This window comes from Felis catus, chromosome A2 (genome assembly GCF_018350175.1).
Source record: "Felis catus isolate Fca126 chromosome A2, F.catus_Fca126_mat1.0, whole genome shotgun sequence".
Taxonomy (NCBI): domain Eukaryota; kingdom Metazoa; phylum Chordata; class Mammalia; order Carnivora; family Felidae; genus Felis; species Felis catus.
The window spans coordinates 122,292,763-122,316,223 of NC_058369.1; the positions used below are offsets into that span (position 1 = coordinate 122,292,763).

At 55.2% G+C, this 23,461-nt stretch overlaps 1 protein-coding gene across 3 annotated transcripts in view; it reads left to right on the forward strand.

The window, feature by feature from the left end:
• MINDY4 (MINDY lysine 48 deubiquitinase 4) overlaps positions 1-21,320 on the forward strand; it is a 110,669-nt gene extending 89,349 nt beyond the window's left edge. For 2 of the 3 annotated variants that reach the window (XM_045052558.1, XM_011280450.4), the window contains exons 14-18: positions 1,280-1,343; positions 4,434-4,595; positions 10,690-10,870; positions 11,404-11,476; positions 20,888-21,320. In XM_045052558.1, the coding sequence (XP_044908493.1) occupies positions 1,280-1,343; positions 4,434-4,595; positions 10,690-10,870; positions 11,404-11,476; positions 20,888-20,936 (529 nt within the window). In that variant the 3' untranslated portion in view covers positions 20,937-21,320. Of the gene's footprint in view, positions 1-1,279; positions 1,344-4,433; positions 4,648-10,689; positions 10,871-11,403; positions 11,477-20,887 lie in introns of those variants that run through there. The other variant, XR_006594356.1, reaches the window with a different exon arrangement.
• The last annotated feature ends 2,141 nt before the right edge of the window (positions 21,321-23,461 follow it).

The following is a 23,461-nucleotide window of genomic DNA, read 5'->3' on the forward strand; positions in this document are numbered from 1 at the left end:
GAAAGCGTTTTCTCCTACAAAGGTCATGGAGCTTGAGTTTCTAGACTCGTTTGGGAAAGATACAGGGGCCAGAGTGGTTTAGGTTTGTGGACTTTCGGCAGATCTTAGATTTAAAGCATAAAATTGAGACCAGGTTTCTCTTCTCTTGCACTAAAAGGCAAAACAAACATCGCGATTGCTGAGCCCTTTCCTCTGGGCGGTCTGTCTGTGGTCTCTTTGGGGTGGGGCCGGAGGAGGCAGGCCGGGCCGCGGGCACGGTGCTGGGCTGGCAGCAAGCCCCGGGGCCTGTGCAGCAGCCTCGTGTCACCCCCAGCGATGCCGTGCTGGGACTTTCCATGCCTGTAAAATATAGTCATCCTTGCTTCACCGGGGACGAGGCTGAAATTAGCATCCCCGGGCATGTTCCATAGATGACGGCTCCTTTCCTCTTTGCTCATCCGCGGTTCTGGTGGACAATGACAGTCTTCTGGAGGATTTAGGTGGGGGTAGGTGAAAGGAATTGTGTCCTAGTGGTGGGCTTTCTAGATGGTAGGAGAGCTTTGAGATTCATGGAGGGGTGGGGTTGCCTCCTGGTGCTGGCCCCGCGTATGACAGAGTCACTGCTGACAATGACACCTGGTTTCCAGCTCCATAGAGCCCTAGAAGTCGGTTTCTTCCAGTTCGAGGGATGTGTTTTGGCAAAGGGGCTTTTCACCTCCTGCCTTTTAGGGGCCCCCTTCTGAGGGTAGAGCCACTGTGGTAACCTGGGGTCAGGGGAGCACAGGCCTCCAAGACTGGCTTCTGGGTCCTCCACCAGCTCCATAAGCCCATGGCCAAGTGCCCCGGGCAAGTCAGTATTCTCAAAGCCTTGGTTTGTTCTAGGGGTTGGAGGAATAATGGTAGTATGGGGTACAGGGTCTGTGCCCAGGCGGTGGCAGTTACTGTCTCAGGACTCAAGCAGGCATTAGAGACTGTTGCTGCCACTGAACAGACGCGCAGACAGATGTCCAGAGATGGACCGGGATGTCCCTGCCCCCACTGTTAGTAAGCAACAGTTGGGATGTGAAAGCAGGACGCTGGATTCCAATTGCAGGGGCCTTTCTGCCGTGTCACTCCTCTGTCGCCATTCTCCGTGTCGGCAGTGGCCCTGGTGAAGCCAGTGTGGAGGCCACTGCCCAGAGCAGAGTGAGTGTGAACTGAGGAGTCCTGGCTTCCCCCCAGACCCGGAGCTCACCCGGTGAGGCTTGCCCAGGAGCGTCAGGCAGAGGCATCCTAATACCATCCCGTCTGTGTTTTCCAGGGTTCGCCAGGACTTCGACGTCCCCACCAGCCACCTGATTGGAGCACATGGATACTGCACCCAGGTAGGGGGTGCAGTGGGGCGCCGGGCAGCTGGGTGCTTCTTTTCCTTCCTCCTCCCTTCTTTCTTTGCCCGTGCCAGCTCCCCTCCTCCCCCCACCTCCCCCCTCCCCCAAGCGGCTCTCATGTGCCAGCCTCTTTTGGGCTTCACTGTCATGGAGACCTAGAAAGGCCACTCAGTTCAGCTTCCACTTCTGGAGAGCTTGCTGCACCAGACCTGTGTGCTTGGCACTGCAGGGGGTACAAGAGGGGCTGAGGACACAGCCAGGCGCTGCATAGCCCAGAGCCCCAGCCAGAGCCCCGGGGCACATCGGGGGCTCTGGGCCAGCTGGGGAGATGAGGGCCATGGCACCCTTTATGTTTGCACAGGACATCGTCCTGGCAATAACCCTCCCCTCTGCAGCCTCACAAAGGGGCCCTCGGGGGGCCTGATGGAGCAGGGGGTCCCTTAGCACAGTTGCTTATCATCGATCCTCCCAGATGTGCGGTGATACCAGAGAAGAGATCTGTTCGTGATCCTTTCAGTGAGCATCAGGACTGGGAGCTAGATGTTATTCCTGACTCCCGTCTGTGCCTTTCTCGGCATGGCCAGGCCTCCCAGAGTGGCCCCCGGGCCATCGTTATATCTGCTCCTCGACGCACACGGGAACAGCATGTGTAGCACAGACAGGCTGGGCAGAATTGCTCAGGCCCAAACGAGGACCTTGTCCCGACGGTCCTGGCTCACTTGTGCCATCTCTGCAAACACCTGGGTACTGTGCAGGGGCCAGCTCCAGAGCTGCAGTTTGTGCCGGCAACCCGAGGGACTATGGGGTTGACTGATGCCCACCTTCCTAGAGAAAGGCCTCAGGGTAAGTGGCCGTCCGGGATGGCCCAGTGCCCGCTCTGGGTGCCTGCCTTCTCTGTGGGAGCTTCCCCCTCAGCAGGGAAAGAGAGATGTGACCAAGGGTGGGCACTCAAGCAGAGTGCAGAGGATGCCAGACCAGAATCTCTGGCTAGTTCTGAGCTGTGTTCACGGTTTCACACACAAATGAGCTGGGCTGATTTTCTTCCCCTCCCCGAGCCTCAGTTTCCTCATTTGTAGCATGAGGAGTTTGGATTAGACCAGTGCTTCTTAAACTCTGATGTGTATATGAGCCCTGCCCCAGGGAGGCTTGTTGAAGAGCGGGCTCAGATTCAGTGGGTCCAGCCCGGGATCTGAAGTTCTGAATTTCTAATAGGCTTCCCAGAGCAGGTGATGCTGCTGGTCCACAGACCACACTTTGAGTAGCAAGGGGCTACATGACCACTGAGCTTTGCCACTGCATGATTTTGAGACTTGGGGCAGGGAGCCGTGTGTCGCCCCTTTTCCCTCATTTCAAGAGGGCCTTCTGCTCTGAGGAAGGTTGGACACAGATGGGGTGCAGGGGCCTTTTACTTCTCCTTGAAAACCAGATGGGAATACTTGAACCCATCTGAAAAAGGCCGTGCCTTTCCTAGCGGCCACTGCCCCTGAGGTACAGTATCTCAGAGCAGACATTTCCTCCAAATTTTTTCTCGTTTCCTCTGCAAGGACACAATGGGGCCCCTTTGCTATCTGCCTCCAATGGGGTTCGCTCTCTGGCCATCAGAGGGGGCGTCTTTTACTGCCACCAGGGCAGGGGTCTTGGTGTTGACGGAGGGATTTACTAACGGGAGCGTGGCTTTTACACTTCAGGGGAAAACACTCCTGTGAACTCTCACCTCCAAAGTTTATGCTGGAAAAGGGCTATTCTGGCCGTTCCCAAGTAGCATGGGGGCGATGGCCGCCTGCTGGCCTTATAGGCACTCCAGAGCAGATAGGGTGGGTGACGCAGAGGGTCCAGCCTGCCCAGGTGCCGAGGCTGGGCTCACTTAGCTCTTTCTCCAGGGGTGCAGCAGACACTCAGCGGCCGCCCTTCTGGGATCTTTAGCAGCCAGCTGGTACCCTGAGGGTAACAAGTGAGGGGCGAGGGAAGGACACCAGGCAGGGAGCCGGAAAATGTGGACAGAAGTCCAGCGCTGTCACTAACTAGCCGTGGGGCCTGGGTAAATCCTTTCCCATCTACGAGACCCAGTGTCCCCATTCCTCACAGGGGGTTGGACCCCTCGCTGCCTTGCTTAAGGAAGAGCGCTTCCTGCCACCTTGATGCAGGGGACACTGGCTGAAGGAGACTGCCGGAGGAACAGGGCTCCACACGTCCCCGTTTCCCGGTTCTGGGGTCAGAGGGAATGTTGACCTGTTGGCCGTGCGGCACAAGTCGCATGGCTGCCGAACATGTGATGCCACCCTGGCGATGATGGCGGAGACAGGGCCAGAACCCAGACTGGGGCTTCTCGCCTCCACCTCTCTGCTTCTGCCGCCCTCCACTCTCCCTCCCTTCTCGAAGACCCCACCGTCACTGGTGAGTTCCAGATCAGGCCTGGAGCCGAGTTACTGGTGCTGCACAACATCGTCCACTTCCTGCTGCTGATAAGGGGCTCTGGTCGTGTAAGATGTTATCATTGGGGGAAGCTGGGTGAAGGGTGCACAGGAACTCTCTGTGCTATTTTTACGAATCCTTCTGAATCTAAAGTTACTTCAAAATAAAAGAAGTTTAGGAAAAAAAATGCCATCCTTCACGACCCCACCCAAATGTGGCTTCTCCACAAAGTGGCTGTGACTCAGCCATGTGTTCCCATGTGTGCCTGGCCCTGGAGTGTGCCATGCACACGTTTTTCTAGCCCCGGTCACATCCTACATTGTGCTTCAGCTGTGCAGGGACACACCTGATCCCCGCTTAGACCGGACACCTGAGGTCATGAGCCATTCTTTCCCTCCTGACAGGACACCCCCACTCCCCTGCTGCCACCCAGAGCTGAGGACAGGGTCCTGTGCACAGCTGGCACTCAATGAAAGCCTATGGAGTAAAGATCAATGCGCTCCTAGAATCCCTCGGCTGGGGCCGCTGGCAGCTTTCCCGAGGGCTCGTAGGAACTCAGTCCCAGCCCCCTGTAATTTCGGTCTCTCTCCCTCCTTGCTTGCCTTCCTCTTCCACCCCTTTTCTCTTGTTCTCGACCTCCCCTGGACAAACCCTCCCTCTTTCTTTAATCTGCAGGAACTTGTCAATCTGCTCCTGACCGGGAAAGCGGTGTCCAATGTTTTCAACGATGTGGTTGAGCTAGATTCTGGGAACGGGAACATCACACTGCTGAAAGGCATTGCTGCGCGTAGTGACATCGGATTCCTATCTCTGTTTGAGCACTACAACGTGTGCCAGGTACCGGCGGCTCAGGTCTCTGGAGACGGAAGGGCCCGGCTCCCTGGGACGGGTGAGAAGGAAAACGGGGGGGGGGGGGGGAAGAAGTTCCACTCCAGGTCCCAGAGCTGGTCAGAGTTTGGTCCAGGCTCAATCACAGCGGGTTTGGAAAGCAGTATAGCTTCACCGCTATCGAGTATAGGCACGTAATTCACCCCCAAAGCCAGCCGATACCATCTTCTGGGAAAGGTTGTTTCAAAGGGACTCCTGGGGATTTATAGTGTGATTGTGGGCCAGAGTGGGTGCAGTTGTCACGCACACGCACACGTGTGTGTACGTGTTGGGGGGGGCAGGTGTTGGGATGGGGTCTTCTCCGGGGACAGGGGATTTGAGCTCTTCGGCCATGTCGTAGTTTCCCAGGGCTGCCACAACAAAGCACCACAAAATGGGTGCTTAAAACAGTAGAGATTGTCCGGGAGCAGAAGTTCTCCCCGAAGAAGTCCAAAATCAAGGTGTTGGCAGGGCCGTGTCCCTGCTGAAAGCTACTGAGAGAATCCATCCTCCTCTCTTCTGGCTTTTGCCGTTTTCTGACAACTCTTGGCATTCTTTGGCTTGTGGATTCATCATGCCAATCTCTGCCTGTCGTCATGTGGCCATCTTCTCCCCGTGGGCCTCCTCCTTTTCTTAGAAGGAAGGATGTCGGTCATGTTGGGCTAAGGGCCCACTCTACTCCACTAACCTCCGCTTAATTGGTTACATCTACAACAACCCTATTTCCAAATAAGGTCACACTCTGAAGTACTGGGGGCTAGGATCTCAACATATTTTTGTGGAGGGCACAATTCAACCCCTAACAGGCCACCCATGTATTTGCTAGTGTACTAGTCCCTTTCCCTCCCCTCTCCCTGCAGCCAGGGTCCTGGAAAGGGCTGGGCCCGAGGCAAAGCTGGGCAGGGTAGGGTGACCGTATGTCTATAGGGTGGGCAGGGCCACCGGGCCCTGGGTTCCTGTCTAGCCTACCGCTGGACCTTGTCTGAACATCAGTTTTTGTGTCTTCAGAGAAGACATTATTCTCTGGTTGATTTCGTGGTGCTCTTCCTGCATGACCACAGGGTCAGGTATCCTGTCCCATTGCTAATGGGCCATGTGGCATGGTTGCACATCCAGATTCCCTCTCTGGGTGACACCCCTTCTCCCACGGACAGGAAGCCAACCTGTGGCTTCCAAAGACTTAGGGAGAAAAGAATGATAGGGCTCCCTCCCTGATTTGCTGGTGTCAGGAGGGAGCCCAGGAATGTGGCCACGTGGCCCATAAGAAGCACCAGGGCCCCTGAGCATCCCTGGGTGGGCTCTGAAAGCATTTAGCCCGAAATTCCATGGGCTGAGAAAGGTAACCTTGGCCAGGCTCGTGGAATCCCCAGGCTTACCATGAGCCCTGGTTTCATTCTTGTGTTGAGGGCCTTGGTCAAAAAGTAAACTATTTTCCTTTGGTCTGTGGAGGATAATTGATGGGAACATCAATTGGGGGTCGTCTTTCCCTTGGAATAAATTGCTGATTGAAGGAATTCAGGCCCTACAAGGATCCGGATTTTTGAATCCACACGGATGCCCCTCTGCTGTTATATGCTTGGCTGAAGCCTGGGGCTCATATCTCCCTGCAGCAAGGGGGATTTGCTCCTCTGCCTTGAGGCTGCAAGTTCTTTAAGGAAGGCTTTCTCTCTCAGATGGCAGAACTGGAACTGACTGTCATTCAGCCTGTCCTGAGCTTCTCAGTGCAGCCTCTGGCTGGAAGGTTCTAAGACCCTTACTGAATATGTGGGGGCTGGAGGGTAGGGAGGTCCTGCCTATTGGTGAGCTTATTAGATGCCCACACCCCGGTATGTCTGGGGAGAAGCAGAGGAAGCTCTGGGCCAAGCACCCCCTGCTGAACTAGCCAGCCTCTTGCCACAGCCCGGCTGTGTTCTGGACCCCCATCGGCTCTCCATGACCCCAGTGGGCTGGTCGTGCCTATCTGACTTGCACCTCATTCTCCCTGCCCTCGAGCTCACAAATGTGGGCTGCACTGCATTGTCGAGCTGTAGTTGGAAGGCCAGCCCCTCCTGGCTCATGGTGATTGTGGCAGTGGGGGACTGGCAGTCCAGGAAAGGACAGCATGGGACCAGAAGTTTAACTTTAGTGCTTCTCCCATGCCCTGTAGGGCACGTGCCTTGCTGCCTTCACGAAGGGATCTGAGCAAAGACTGAGCTTGGCGGGGAAGGCTCTGCCGGCTGCAGCCTCCTCCCATTTTCCCCAGCTCCGCAAATAGTACCATCCACTCACTTATTCAACCCCTGGAGCATGGCTGACCCATCACAAGGTCATGTGGCTCCTGCCCTAAGTTGTTTTTCCAGTCCGTTCATTTCTACCATGGTCCAAGCCACCAGTATTGCTGATCTAGACACCAGTGACACCTCTGGCCCCTGTCCCCACTGCCACCACCCCTCCCCCCCCCCCCTGAGTTCTGTCCCTTCACTGAAGCCAGTGTGATCTTTAGAAGAGCAGATTGAATGACATCATTCTTTCGCTTTCCACCTGTCAGTGGTTTTCCAATCCTCTGAAACTGTTCAGGGCTGACTTGTGTCCCCTCACAAGTTGGCACGTTGAAGTCCTAACCTTCAGAGCCTCAGAATGTGACTGGATTTGGAAAGAGGGCTTTTGAGAAGTGATTACGTTAAGATGAGGTCATTAGGGTGGCCCCTAATCTAGTTGACTAGTATCCTCGTAAGAAGAGGGGTTTAGGACATAGACACACACGAGGGCAGAGCACGTGAAGACGTAGGGAGGAGGCGGCCCGCTGCAGGCCCAGGCGAGATGCCTCCGAGGAAACCAGCCCTGAGACACCCCGATCTGGTACCTCCGGCCTGCAGGACCATGAGGAAATAACTTTCTGCTGTTGAAGCCACCCAGTCTGTGGCACTTTGTTATGGCGGCCCGAGCAAACTAATGCAGACTGAAATCCCAAACTTCCCACAACTTACAAGACCCTATGAGACTTGCCCCTGCTTTTTCCTCCCTTCACATTTTGACTTAACTGTCACTTCCTAAGGGAAGGCTTTCCTGACCTAACCACTCCATCTAAATAGGGGTCTGCTCTCACAGTCCCCTGCTACCTTGTCATTCTCCACTGTAGAATCTCAATTCTTTCCCGGAGAGGCTTCTTCTTGGTTCAAAGTGTCACATTTCATTGCTTTTGCGATGAAACTTTTAAAAAATTTTTTTAAAAATTATTTTTAATGTTTGTTTATCTTAGAGAGAGAGAGAGAGAGAGAGAGAGAGAGCGCGTGCATGAGCAGGGGAGGGGCAGAGAGGGAGACACGGAATCTGAAACAGGCTCCAGGCCCTGAGCTGTCAGCACAGAGCCAGATGCGGGGCTCGAACCCACCAACTGTGAGATCATCACCTGAGCCCAAGTCGGACGCTTAACCAACTGAGCCACCCAGGTGCCCCTTGAGATGCAAACTTTGTGCACATTTGAACATTTCCGAGATTTTGATGCATTAATGCAGTCGATGGTGTGTCAGACTTCAAGTGCCAGCTTGCTTTCTTTCTTAGTGAAACAAAATATAATGGCAACTTCGATGGCATCTTAGATTCAGTGAAATGCAGTGCAGATGTGTCTGGATGATTGTTTGGTTACTGTCTGTCTTCCCCGTTAACCTGGTGAGCCCCGTAAGGACAAGAGGGTTGCTGCTTCCTTCGTTACTGTACCCCCACTGTCGAACGTGGTGCCTAGGACCAGAGTGTGTCAGGTTGAATGACAGTTACCCTTAGAGATGACAGACAGCAACCCTGCCATTAATCAGATGTTGGTTCTTTTGAATCAGGGCTTTTAAGCTGGCAGTCCACGGATGGGGGTGGGGCATTCGCTCACCTCACCCTTGCAAAAGATTGAAGAATCCCCCTTTAAAAGTGATTGCTAACTGTGCTGAATGTTCGCTGTACTACGTCTACCCACCAGGAGAAAGCCTCAGACTGTACTGAGGGAAATGTGCCCCCCAGCCTCACTCCTCACCCCAAGCCTTTGGTCAGCTACCTCCAAACCCACAGGAAGTGAATTTCATCTTTGGAAAATGTCACCCACTTGGAAGGGGCTCCTGAATGAGAAAACTCATTTATAAAGTCTCTGGGCAGCTTTTTTGCCTGTAATCTTTTGACCGTTGAATAAATAAATGGCAAGCTGCCCTTTTGTCCCTCTGCTGGAAAATTCAGGGTGGCTGATTATGTAGACGCCTGCCCCCTGGCAGGTTGCATGGTTCTTTTTCCTGCAGTGAATGAGCCGTGAGTCCCCAAGAAGGCTCCCTGTTCGAGGTGATGCCCTTGCCAGAAAAGCCTCTTTTGAGCCTGGAACAGGAGCCAAGTTTGCAGTGGGGTTTAGGCACGTCCGGCCACGTCCTCTAAGGCATCTAATTCCCCCGCATCCACCAACGAGCGAGCTCTGTAGTCACATTTTAATGTCACAAGGGGCCAGGGTGAGAGCCCTACTGGCCAGGTGGGGGTGGGGCAGGACGCTTGGAAAATGGGAAAACGAGTGCATTGTAAAGATCGCCTTCCTACCCTTTGGAGGAGGCGGCTGTTTATGGGCAAGCCTTTCACCAGGGACCTGGTTCAGGGCCTTGTGAGCATAGCCCCCCTGTCCGAGACACCCCAGCCCAAAGCCAGCTCCCAGGAGGGCTCCAAGAGGCCCCAGGAAGACCGCTCGGCCACTCTTCTGTGACAGGCCAGAGAAAGTATGCCCTTCTCCCCACTGGAAAAATAATTCCCATTCTTTCCTTAATCCGCAGGCTGTGGCTGTAAATACCTGAGCATGCAAACATCTCCCTGGGGCTGGTGGGGATTAGGCCAGAATCAGCCTGGCCCGTGGTGTGTGCAGAGCTGAATAAACCTGGGCCCGGGGTGGGGGAGAGGTGCCGCTCAAGGGAGTCACAGGTGACCGGGAGAGAGCACACACAGGGATGGCTGGTCCGAGGGGCAGAGCCAGCCGGGCACCTGAGCAGGGCTTTGCGGGGAGCTCTTGCCACTTCTCTGCCCTTTGCTGGCAGAACAGCAGCAGCACTGAGGGTGTAAGGCACGTTCCATCGTATCTGCCTTTCCCGAACACCCCTCTGCCATGGAAGTCTCTGTGGGGAGCTTTCCAAAGGAGTCTCTCATCAGAAAGTGCCAGCCCTCATCCTCCCTTTCCCCTGTGTTCTTTCCCAAATGCCCTGCTAGCCCCCGGGTGTCTCTGGACATCTTTCCTGGCATCCCCTCCCTACTCCTCGCCCAGAGGCCCTCTTTCCCTTCCCCCTGGGGCTCTAAGCCCACCTGCCTTCAAGGTAAAGTCCTACCTGGTTGAAGATCCACTTCATGCATGAGGACCTTCATTTGTCAAACATTTGCTGATGTTGACCTCGAACCTCTGCCCTTGCTGCTAGGGGTATATAGCCCAGTGTGCAGGGCAGGCCGGCGCATTGCTGTGAGGCAGTGACACACTGTAGGAGAGAAGGCGGGTACCTGGGACCTAGTACCTGGTAACCCCCCCGCCCGGGAGCTACAAGGAGGTGATTCGTGCTCCCTGCTTGGGTAACGTGGGCGACGCAGGACCCGGCAGGGGAGGACCCGTGTAGCAGTGCTCTAGGTGGTGGACGGTGGGTGCAGAGGCACAGAGGCTCACCATGCTGGTGCGTGGGGGTGCTGGTGAGAGGCTGGTGCGGCTGTGAGCCGGGGGTGTGGAAGAACCGCTTCGGAGGCCATCGTCTGGGGAGGAGAGGCTGGCTGTGAGGGAGTTTTGGAGGCAGGATGGGCGCACTGTGAACCAGTGAGGTGTGGGAGAGGAAGTGGCAGGGGTGCCCGGGTTTCCGGCCGGGGTATCTCGCAGGACTGTGTGTGAGGCAAAGGCCCAGAGAGTGCTGGGGTTGGCTCCGGGAGACCAGCTGGTGTCTGGGAGTGGTGCCTGGGCCCCCCAGCGTGGCACGCAGGCCGTGATCCCCAGCAGGGTCTCTCTGAGGCCAGCCCAACCCCGGGGTTGGACGGATGATGCTCAGGCCCTTTCCCTGGTGCTGGCGCAGACATCTCTGTCCGCTCCCTCCGCCTCTTCCAGGTGGGCTGCTTCCTGAAGACTCCGAGGTTCCCCATCTGGGTGGTGTGCAGTGAGAGCCACTTCAGCGTCCTCTTCAGCCTGCATCCGGAGCTCCTGAGGAACTGGAGGGCTGAGAGGCTCTTCGACCTGTACTACTACGACGGCCTGGCCAACCAGCAGGAGCAGATCCGGCTGACCGTCGGTGCGCTGCCCCCCGCTGGCCTGCACCCTCGGGCTTTGCACGTCCCTGGGGCAGAGAACCATGCAGACCCGGGTCTGGACTGGGGGATCAGAGATCGTGTGTTGGCGGGTCCTCCTACAGGAGGGGCCAGAGCTGGGCCTTGAGACACTGATGGCACTGGGGGGTCTAAGGTGGAGTTGAGACCACGTAGTAGAGGACCTGGAATACCATGCCGACAAGTTTGGGTTCTATTCTCCAGGCAACGAGGAGCCATGGAAGGTTTTGGAGCAGGAGAGTGATGAGATCAGATGTGTTTTGAGAAAGACTTTTTCTGGCAGCTGAAGGGGGCAGGAGGGTGGGGGTGAAGACTGGAGGTAGGAGGCCATGAGAAGAGTGCTGTGGTTCAGAAGAGAACTGATAGGTGAGAACAAGGGTGGGTCCCATAGAGATGAGAAGTGGGGCAGGTGCCGGAGAGTTGGGCTGTCGGTGCCGACCGTAGGCCGAGCTCGGGTCCTGGGCTGATGAGCGGGCGCCTCTCTCTCCTGCCCCCCCAGACACCACCCAGACCATCCCTGAGGACAGAGACAATGACCTCGTCCCGCCCCTCGAGCTCTGCATCAGAACCAGGTGAGTCCGGTCTGTCTCTGGCTGTGGAACCTCACCTGAGTGGCTGGGAGGTGTGGTGGTTGGGGGTGGTTGGACCTGTGGGAAGGAGGGTGGGTTTCTGGGTCTCCCCAGCCAGGAGTGTGCGGTGAGGCGGGGCCCCTGCAGAATGGAAGGACACAGTGCCCGGGGCTTGTTTGTATGGAGCGTCTTGTGGGCTCTGTGGCCCACGTGGAGACGTGTGTGTGACCTGTGAGGTGACCGGTCTCCAGATAGCTTCTGAGGATGCCCCCGTGGCAGGGGTGATGGTGTGAGTAGGTGCTTCTTGAGGTAGCCACCACATGTGGCAAGTGCTGTTAGGTCCAACCAAGAGGAAGGACGGGTAGGGGGAGGGGCGGCGATAGGAAGGCGCCGGGTAGGACGGCGAGAGGGCCCAACTCCTCAGTGGCCCCTAGGGTGTAGCTCACAGATGGCTTCCTGTAGCAGCAGCACCCTCGGCATTAGAGAGGAGCAGCCCCAGTCATTCTGTTGGTGCGGGTTGGGCGCTCTGAACCCCGGGCCAGGGGCCCTATAGTCTCAGACACAGGGTGGGGGTCCTTGACTCCTCCAGTCCAGCTCAGACTCGGGGTGAGTCGGGGCTCACTTCACTCATGAGCCCACTGGCCAGGCCCCAGGACTGGGAACGGCACTCTGGAGGGCCACCCCCAGCCTCAGGCAGGCCCTCCACAAAGCCTTCGGGCAATGCCTTGGAGGCCTTCGGGGAGCAGTGGGCGGGGGTGGGGGGGACAGGGAGGGGAAGAGGAGGCCTGGATTCCAGTGCTTTCCGGGGAAGAGGTAGAACTTGCAAGTGGTGAGCGTTGGGTTCTGGAGTTCGAACCCTGGTCTTTCTGCTTTCCGGCCATGAGCTGTTGGTCTTCCTGTCTGTGCCTCACGCTGTCAGCTGTAAGACAGGGAAAACGGGCGAGCCAAGCGCAGGCTTGTTGTGAAGAACACCTAGCACTTTACCAGGTTTTCCGTAAACAGCTCTTACTATTATTATTATTGCCTTAGCGGCCCGGTGTGACCGGTGTGACCTCAGGCAGAACCTCATGTCCCTGACTATGAAATCATTGGGTTGGGATGGAGGACGATGTGGACGATACTGAGGCCCCGTGGCTCTGACTGCCTGAGATCCAGGGGGCTTGTCTGCAGCCTAGGGGTGCTGCCCACCTGCCCGCAAGTGAGCCTTGACTGGAGCCCCATTCCCAGTGGAGACCCCAGAGAGGGGATGCGGGAGATGTTGGGAACCCTCATGACACCCCATCCATTCGTCTGTCTGTTCATCCGTCCACCTGCCTGCCCACCAAGCCAGGCACAAAGCATTCTTGTGGGGTCATGTGCTGGCTTTTCTTTCGTCGGGAGGATTAAAGGCCCATGCAGGTCGCTTTCCTTTCATGTACAAAGGGCCACTCATTCCAGGTGATGAGAGAAGAGCGGCAGTGGAAAAAGGAGGTGACACTGGCCTTGGCACCCTCTGCAGGACCGGGTGGGAGGCCACGGGGCATCCTTCCTGCAGGTGAGCCTGCCAAGCAGGGCTGTGGACCGCACCCTAGCTAGGCACAGGCTCCGCCCACCTCCCCCGCCCTGAGGACCTCCATCTGTCTGTCTATCCTTCCTGGGGTCCGGGCTTGGGGAGCATCACCGGGACCTCTCCAGCTACCCCATCTGGAAAAACTCCTCTTCCCCCAAGAATGGTTCCACTGCAGGACTCACCCAGTACCTCCCATGGGCCCAGCGGTTGGACTTTTCTGGGCTCAGCCCTAGTTGTCCAGTGCTCAACAATAACTCGGAGCTCTGGTCCATCAGGGAGCTCAGGCCAGAGCCATCTGAGTGTGAGCGCGGGCCCAGAGTGCCTCTTCCCCTTCGGTCAGCTGTCCCCTTCTCCCAGGACCCCACCCACCCCAGCTCTAGTGGTGTCCCATGCAACGAAACGGTGAAATGATGAGGAAACTGGGAACACTGCCTGCAGCCAGGAGTGAGCCCTTGGCCTGGGGTGTAAGGTCCAGGCTGAGTCCCTGCCCTTCCCTTTTCTGTCCCTGTTCACTGTCAGGGCATGGGGGTTGGGCAAGGCATCTAGCCGTGTTTCCTAGTCCTTGTCTCAGGTCAAAAATCACATTTGTGTAGCACACACTGTGTAGCGCACAGCACTGGCCTGGGGACTCTGGTTGGCCCAGACCCTACCCAGCCCCTTGATGGATGTGCGGATCAATGCTCTGACACACCCGTACCCATCTCTGGTTCACCCATTGGGAAGATTTACTCTAGGGTGTGATCCTCAGGCTTTAGCAGGCATCCCTGGAGGGTGTGATCAGTGGGTCCTACCCCCAGGGGTTCTGGTTCAGGAGATTTAGGTAGGGCCTGGGAATGTGCATTTATGGGGAGTTCCCAGGGATTGCTGGCACTGCTTGCCCCGGACTACACTTTGAGAACTTCTGGTGCCCGGTGAGGGTAGCGCCTATCCCTCCGTCGCCCTTCCTGGCTGCCTTGTGAGTCAGATGTCAAGTCAAGTGCTGACCCTCTAGCATCTGGCCTGCTGTAACACGCTGGCCCAGGGGTCCTTTCTTCCTGACTGTGGGCTGCCCCCTCCCCCTCCCTCTCCCCCTCCCCCAGGTATGAGCATCCATCCTATGCCTACTGCTTCCCCTGTCACTTGTCCCACCGTGGCGGGTCCACCTGGGCAATTAAGGTGGTGAGGTTTTTCCCAGTACTATTCTCAGAGAAGCTGAGTGGGTGAGTGAATGGTGGGAATGCTGGCTTCTTCCCGCCCCCCCCCCCTCAAGTACCCATCAGATAACATACCACTATAATGGGAAACAGCAGGCCTAGCCTCCTGGAATCCTGTTCCGAGGGGTTGGATTACAAAGGCTTTGCGTCTTGTTTTCATCCCAGATTCTCAAACAGCTCAAAGGGAGAAACTTGGGAAAGTGGCCTTCAAGGTCAGTGAAGACCCTGGGGAGAAAGGGCCCTGTCTCTTGGGGGATGAGCCCTGCTTCCCACAGGAGGTCCCCACCCTGACAGGAAGGGGGTATCTGTGGCACCATGGCCTGAAGTCAGGCCACGTCTCAGGTCATTACCACAGGAGGGACCAGACCTGTGGGCCCATCACTTCAACTTCATGGAACTTCTGGGCTGGACTCCATGGAAGAAACAGCCGGATAAGACTGGATTCTTGCTCTTAGAGAGTTCACCATTGAATAGAAGTTCATGATCGACCCTGTCCTAATCCAGGGAGAGATGTGCTGGCTACCCTTAAACCCAGCTCTGTTGCCCCATAAGGACCTCTGATGCTCACCCGGGCCAGCACCGAGGACACCACACATCTGGCCCATCTGCCAGCAACTTGCCGAGATCCACAGAAAGGCCCTTGAACACCACCTGATGTGGGCCTTCCTTTCACAGATGGGGGGTCTCCAGAGTGGAGGTCTGTGCCCCAGGTCACACCTCGAGTCACAGACAACCCAGGTCCTGGAGCTTAGGCCCGTGCTGTCCCAGCCCTGGGGAAGGTCACAGAGCGGGCAGTGTGATTTCCCGCTACCTGGCTTTGTTGCCACAGCGACATTGCACAAGACCAGACTGTCAGCTTTGCCTTCGGGGAAGAGGATCCTAAGTCGAACTATCCCAGGTCCTGCGCCACCTCTGCTCTCAAGTGTGACTCGCATCCCGGCCTCAGGAGGTCTCCCATTGCCGCCACTCGTGTCAGGAATGTAGGGTCTGTCCTCCACGGTCCCATTCCCCCTGTTCTGTAACCATCTCAGCAAAACCAGACTCATTTATGGTCATTTCCAAACAAGTTGCACAGAGTGACCTCTCGAGCTTCAAGCCTAGCTAGAGTGGGAGAAAATGAAACAGTTGTCAATGGTCCAGAGGAAAGAGGAAAGAACTCATAACCAGGGCCTGGGGCTGCGCCACAGATGTTTCTATTTGGAGGCTCAGACAAGAAATTGAAAATATAATTTCAGTTGGGAACAGTGCCTTCCAGGGGCTGGAGCTGAGTGCCCAACTCCCTCAGCTGTGTCCCCACCTGCCTGGGGGCCTGTGCCAGTCTTCACGCCTCCGTGGACGCCCTTCTTGCTCAGGTGCCCTCTTCATAGTGGCTCTCACCCATCAAAGGAGGGTTCCCTGGGTGCTCCCACGGCCCCAGCTGCCCCTTCTGATTCCGTCATGCAACCTGCACACACCCTTGCCCATCGTGTCCTTGTGGTTGGGTTCACAGAATACTCAACATCATGATGCAAGGGAGGAGTACATAATGGGACTCTGGAGACCTCAGTTGAGTCCTGGCTCTGCTGCTGTCACCTTGTGTGACCTCCAGGAGGGTTGGTTCTGCTCCAGACCTCAGTTTCCCCATCTCTTGATTGGGTATAAGGATCCCTTTCCTTTGGAGACCATAGGGGCTCATGTGTGTGTGGGGGCGTGGGGAGGAGGAACAATCGGGAAGAAACAGAGGGGGAGGGACAGGAGAGGACGAGGTCCGTGGGCAGGGCTTTGTGGCTGCCTGGGTCAAAGGCAAGGGAGAGTGCAGTGTGCACAAAAACTAAGGTTTCCCCACCAGGCGCCCAGGGCTTCAGAAAAAGCAGCTGCCATGGAGGAGTGTGTTCATTTAACGGCACCCCAGCAGCCTGTGCTTTGGCACTGAGAGGCCTTGGAGGGCACAGAGGCGAGTGATACCAGCTCTGCCCTTGAGGGGCTTCCAGTCTAGTGGTGGAGGGAGACCCCATGATAACATGGTGCTGAGAAAGGACCCTCAGGCTGCTTGGGGTCAGAGAACACTTCTGGAAGGAGGAGTCCTGGATCTGATCCTGAAGAATGGGGGGCGGGGATGAGGGATGGTTATTCCAGGGGGAGGGCACAGCACAGGCCAAGGCGCACAGGTGAGAGCCAGCCTATGGGGCTCATTCCACAGTGCTCTGGCTCCCAGTGGCTGGGGCACAGGAAGGGGAACTTGCCCACAGGATGCTTGTCTGGAAATCCACAGTGAGTAAGAGGAATTCCGTGGTATATTTCTACTGGTCAGCTCTGGGGGCTTTAAAGCCAGGTCTGTCCTCTTCTTCTTGCTGCTACAGGCTTTATTAGGTGTCCTCCCTAGAACCCCCTGCTGAAATACACTAGTGTCATCAATGCTGAAAATCGGGGTGGGGAGGCAGGTACCTGCTGGTCTTCTATAGGGATGGCCCATGGGAGGCGAGGGCCTCATTTGTGGCCATGAGGTGGGCCCTCTCTGTGATGCTGAGCCTCCCTGAGCTCCAGGGACCACAGCATCTTCACTGAGCTCAACCCCTAAGCCAGTGGTCCTCACCAGGTGATTGCATGCCCCAGGGAATATTTGGCAATGTCTGGAGACATTTTTGGGTATCATGGCTGGGGAGGAGGGTGCTAAACATCCCAGAATGCACAGGACAGCCCCCACAACAAAATCACCTAGCCCACAATGTCAGTGGTCCAAGGCCGAGCAAGCCTGCTGTAAACTCTCACTCTTACGTCCTGAATTAACACTGGATGAGTGAGCTGGGATTCTGCCTGCTGCGCTGTCTGTGGTTCCATTTCATCCCTCCCCTTTCTCTGCTAGCCCTAATTGCATATGCAGAGCTCTGTTTATGGTCCTTGTAATTGACCGTGGACTTTCCTGCTGGGGAACCATTCATCCCCACACAAACACAGTATCCTGTGTCTTCAGCCCTTGCCGTTGAAAAACATTTCTGATTTTCTAGCAATTCTGAACTGCTTTTCTCTGGCGCTTCTAATGCTCTCCCCACTATTGGCCCCTGTTGGCTGGGCTGCAGTGAGTTATCTAACCTCTGTAAAAAGCCTCAAAACTAAACATAACCACCCCCCCTGCCCCCCGAACTGTAAGACTCGGTGACCATTGTTGTGGCGTGCCCAGTAGCAGACAAATGTGACCCTGCATTGAGGCCAAACGCCATGCTGCCAGGATCGGAGATAATTTGCAGATTGGGAGCTCCTAGGAGGGACCTCTCTCTGCTCATCAGAGTCAGGGGTGAAGACTGGGAGGGATGGCGAGGGTTGTGGAGAAGGGCTGCGGGGGCCAGGCTGAGGGTAGGTCTTCTAGGGATACAAGAAGTCTGGTGTACTTTTGACTCCCCCACCTCCATGCCCATTCTTGCCACGACTAGGGCAAGGAACCATTGTGGTCTGGGCAATAGTTTCACCTTCACAATCTGGGTCTGTGATGCCTGCCTGGAGTGAGGCTGTGGGTGGAGCATTGCTCTCCTCCACACCTCGTTTCTGCCGCCTTCTGGGGGGGGTCTGGATTCAGGGTGTGTCCCTAGTGTCCAAGGCTTTGATAAGAAACTTACAGAGGCTGATGCTTACCTATAAATCTTAATGGAACAATAAAAGCTTTTTCCTGACATGCTTCAAAACTGCACATATGATGAACAGAGAAAGAAAACTGAAAATCTCAAGTTGCATGGTAGAATCAATTAAGTCCCGAGTCGTGTCGCTGCGGATGGTTGAAGTACTCGTAACCCACTTGGTGCAATAGGTCAGCCTAGTCCCTTGGAGCCTGTGATCAGCACAGAGCTTTCCCAGCCTGTCTTACCCCCGCAGCCTGCTCAGTTGTGCAGGTGAGAGCTGCATCCATCATTGCTACTGACTGGACCTATAGGGGCTACCCTGGGGCATCATTGACTCCAGTCCCAAACGGCACAGGCATTGGGTGCTGACTACCTAGGAGTGGCCTGACCTCTCCCAGTCGTGTTGAAGAGTCTCCAGATGCAGTCCCAGTGCTTCTTCAAGCAGTGATTGGATGCTATGATGCTGATGGAGTCCATCAGAGTGGCTCAACCCCAGACCACCTAATAGATTCCTCTGGATCTGCCCCAGTGCTGACACATAGCAGCTCAAAAAATCTAAAGCACCCAGACACCACAGAATCACTGAATGCCCCCACAGCCAAAGGAACGAGTGGTACCGACCGTTTCGATTCACGTGACGTGATCGACGATGAGCAAGAGGTAGGGTCGGTGGACGAGCACAAGAGGGTTGTGTGTGTCATCACAGGTAATGTTTGGAATGTGTCTTGCTGAGGTAGGTCTTCCAATAATTAGTCTTGAGAAGAGTCCTCTTCTAGAAATGTGTGCAAACTTTTTTGCACATCCAGACCCACTTCTGAGCATTTGTGACCAGATGGATCCCAGGGATCGAACGGTTCGGCTGGCGAGAGGCACCTCCCAGCCTTTCATACAGGAGGGACAGGGTTGGCTGTGAAAAAGCCAGCCAACCCCATTTTGGGTGGGCTCTCTCAGCATCATAGGCCATTATCAACAATAATGAAGAGCACGCAGATCTAGCTTTGAAGGACGAGTTTGCTAAAGCAGTGTAACAGTCATGGCTTGGCACGTTTTCTGCCATTATCCACCATTTCAGCCTTCTATGCCAAGCATTGTAACAAAAAGATGCAATTCGGCATTCCTGTATAGACTGGATAAGAAGTTCTGGGGACATCGACCGGCATGTGCCACACAAGGCGGGGCTGTGTCTCGTGTCTAGACTGTGACGAGCACTATATTCTCAGATTCCGTCTGTCCTCACAGTGTGCTGGGTGAAGCTAGAAGAACAACGGGATAGTAATCATTCCAAAACAGACGATGTGCAAATATCTCCCACACTAAACCTTTCCACGGGAACAAGACACACAGAATTACCACTAAGATTTTTTTTTTCTTCACATGACAAGAAATCTTTTTGCCCATTTGAAGAGGCATGGGCTGGTATAAAGTGTGCAAAATATTCAACAGAGGAAAATCCAGTCTTACAGATACCAAGAGGCTGCCCGTAGTCAAGAGGAAAGTAATCCCACTGCCTGGGGAGGGCCGTCCCTCCCCACCTAAAAACCAGAGCCATTGATGTGGCAATTGAAGCAAGGCACACACATGAAGAAAGACAAAGAGAGGAAGCCTGAGGAAGGGAGGAGAAAGAAATTCAGAGGGCGTCTGGGTTATTCATGAAGGCGGAGAAGGTTGGGTTTACAGCCAACGGCTACCGAAACCTCTTGGTGCGTCTAAGCATTCGATCGGGAAGTCTAACAGGCTTCCTTCTGGAGAACCCGTTCGCTCCCTGGTTGTAGTTCCCATTTCAGCGATACTGGACTTTGCAATGCAGATGTGCAATTAAAGCGAGAAAAGCTTCCTTTTTTTTTTTTTTTTTTAACCCTCCTCTGTTGGCAGTCAAGATTTTGACTTCAGTTGGAAGACAAACTTCAGGTTTTGAAAATGTCTGCTCTCTCCTCAAGCCCCACACTGTGAAAAGCATTTCTAGACCCCAGTTCCCAAAGTCTGCACCCTAGGACTGCTGTTGAGGTGTGTAACACCTGCTTCTTAGTTCATATAACCTTAGGATGTATGTATATGTGTAATACAGCCAGTGCCAGAGCTTGCAGAAATATCCCATCCACTGTTTTAGAACACTAGGGTGCCATGTATTAAAATCAAGTTTTGGGATGTTTTGTGGTCTCACCTCCAATAATTCTGATTTTGGAATTGAACCAGTATTACACTGTATCCAGCCCTGGGCTACAGTAAAATTATACTCACTGCTTTTTTTTTTTTTAATGTTTGTTATTTATTTTGAGAGAGAGAAAGCATGCATGATCGGAGGAGGGGTTAAAGAGAAGGGGAGAGAGAGAATCCCTAGCAGGCTCCGCATCATCAGCACAGAGCCTGATGTGGGGCTCGAACCCCTGAACCGGGAGATCATGACCTGAGTCAAAATCAAGAGTTGGATGCTTAACTGACTGAGCTACCCATGCACCCCAGTACTCACTGCTTCTTAAGGCTTCATGAAGTAATTTTTAAAAATGCAAGTCTGTGTTTTACCGAGCTGCTCACAGTCTTCTACTGGCTTCCGGTGGCTCTTAGAGCAAAGCCCAGATTCCTTCGAGGCTTTCAGGTCCTGTGCTGTGTGCCACCTTGCCTGCTTCCCACCCTCTGCCCCCACCTCTCTCCTTCTCTGGGACAACACTCCAGCCTTCTCCCATATCTCGGTCTTCCCATGTGCTTTAAAGTGTCACCATCAGTACCCCTGGAAGGTGGCCGGATCCGTGCATGTGAATCACCTACTTGCATCAGCTGAGGGCCCTCCAGTGCCAGGCACGGATGAGGTTCTCAGTAGACCCTTGTGGGATGAATGAATGAATGAATGAACAAATGACCTGTCGCTTCTGTCTTCTCCATGGCTCTCTGGGGTCCGAGGTGTATTTGTGTTTCACAAGGGCCTAGCATGTAGGTTCGTGTGTGAATGTGGAGAGGCGAGGTAGGGAGGGTGGAACCAGAGATCCTCAAAGCCCCTGAGACAGGAACTTCAGGTGAGTGAGGACAAGAGGCAGCTCCTCTGTGGGCCCCTGCAGCTCTAACTCTGTATCTGTCACTCTGTGCATAGGTGGAAGGGGGCATCGGTGAACTGGAACGGCTCCGACCCCATCCTGTGACCTTTCCTGTGGGTAAGCCTATGGCTCCACCACTCATCACTGGGGGTGACAGCTGAGCCCCAGGCCTCAGGGACAAGTCCTTCAGAAGAGCGTCCCTCCTGTCTGGACCAGCAATGCTCCAGAAGTGTCCAGAACCTCCCTGCCCCTTCCATGAAGGGCCCCCAGGACGGTGATGAGGGCCCAGCGTGCTGCTATGTGGCTTCCTCTCAGCTGAGCCGTGACTGCCAAGGATTGGACCGCCTTTGCCACTTTTTGTCTGCATCCCTCCCTTGCACCCCGCTGGGCCGCCTGTCCCCTCATCAAGCCTGTGATATGGTCAGCCTGGGGACCCCGGGTTCATTATTTCCGGTAGTTGGCTTTTTATAAAGCAGAAGTCAAACCCTTGCTAAGGACAGAGAGAGACTCATTCATTCTGTGATGGCGAAGGAAGCATGAGGTGTGCGTGGTTCATGGCTAGGGTGGGAACAGTGATGGCGGAGGGGCCCCAGAGCCCTGGAGATATCACCTAACAAGGGTCTGTGCAGGCAGGTGGTCCAGTAGGGTCCCTGGCCGAGCTTCTGGTCTAGCCTGTCTTCTACTGATCAGCCTCAGGTCTAAGGTACCAGTGTAAGCCCTGCTGACCAGAAACAACTCAGGTCCCCTAGAACCTGTCTCAGGGCAGACCCAGATCCCTGGGAGATCCCGGGAGGACGGTCATGTGGACCTGGCGGGTAGGCTGGACCTGGCCAAGTGGATATGGGGGGAAGAACCTTCTAGGGAGGGACCTCTTGGCCACAGAGGGCAATAAGATGGGGATGAGCAGAGGGAGCGGGGGGAGTCTCCCCCATGTGGCTGCCACAGAGCCCCTTGTGAAGAGAACTGCCGGAAATGTGGGTGGGCAGAGCCTGTGGAGACCCCCCCAGAGCAAGGGTAGGACAGGTGGGAATGGGAAAAACACAATCATTCATAAAGGGAAAATTGTACAGTTGCAGCCTCCTCGATTCCATTGATTTACATCCTCCTGGCTTTAGAAGGGAGTATGAAGAAGTATAGAGAGGCAGTGGCAGGTGGGAGAGAAGACCAGAGAGAGAGAGAGAGAGAGAGAGAGAGAGAGATGTGTCCAAAACCAAAGTCAAGAAACCCCTCGCGACGGCTCCTAACAGTGGGACTGAGCAAGGGCACACAGAGACAGAGCACTGGGCTCCAGGAGCCTCTGTCACGAGGTCCGTCCACGTGAGAAGCCTTGAGCGGCATAAGGGCAGAGCCTGCAACAGTGCCCGCCCCTGCTGCGCACAGCAGGGGCGTGGGCCATTGCTGTCAATGGGCCCTGTAGAGGTGGGTGTTTGCACAGAAGGATCAGGGTGTGAGCTCCTCCTGTGTCGCCCTGGCCCAGGGAGAGGCCTGGGAGAGTCCTGGACACTGGACGGCAGCTGGTCCCCAGCCTCTTGTGTGCCCCCTCTTGGGCTCTGGACACAACAGCTCAGGGACTGTGTTCTCTCTGCAGTGCCGGCTGAAAGGAGACCCCTTTCTCTTTAAGTGCCAGGCGTATGGAGGTGACAGCTCAAGGGCCTGTTTTGCACTCTTGTGGGCTGGGCACGAGCTGTGGCCGGATTGTCGTATTGTATTATCGTATTGTGGGTCTTTGGGGAGAAGCTGGGAGGAGCTGGGAGGGAAGTGCGAGGCAGGGAGTGCCTTGTCCAGGCTGTGCGGAGGCCCCACTGGGGTTTGCTGTGTAAACTCCAGCGGCCATTCGCAGCAGGCGTCCAGCAGAAATGCTTCCTATATGTCCCCGAAATGTTTATGCATTTGTTTTCCTTGGCCAGGGACAGGCTGCTCCAGCTGAGCGCCAGTGGAGGAAGTCGGTTTCCCTGCAGCAGGCTTGTTTATCAACCCGGGAAGGAAAAGTGTGTCTTTGCAATGAAACTCACTTAACCTCCTGACCGGGGTCCCATTGGCAGGGCTGGACAAATCAAAATATTCCCAGCGTTGCTTGAAAAACCCAGTCCCAACAAATTATAAAAACACTCTTCTAGAAGCCAAGATGCAGGTACATGCGCAGGGTGACACCCTGGGCCTGGGGTTTCCTGGAATGGAAGAGGGGCAAAGCCCAGCGCCACCCTCTCCTGGAGTAGAGCCACAGCACTGCCACCAAGCCTGCAAGAATGAAATAGAGGCCCGTGCCTCCTTGCAGGTGGGTGTTCTCCACCCAAGGTGCATGGTTTTCTACGGAGACTGTGGGCAGGCTTCAGCGGGTCCACAGTCTCCTTCCCAAATTATATTAAAATCTTTGTGTTCACGTATGTATGTGTAACTTTCTGGGAAGAGCATCTTTAGCCTTTCTTATACCCTTGAACTTGGACTAACACCCTCCTGAATTCCACAGAAAATGTTGAGAGTTCTAGAGTTGGGTGGCTTCCCACCCCACTCAAGGGCGGTGCTGGGTGTGGCTGCCCCATCTGTGCCCCAGGTGCATGGGGCAGGGGGGGGCCGGGCCCCGCCAGGTCAGTGAGCAAGCTGACCTCAGTGAGGTGTGAATTCTTGGTCTC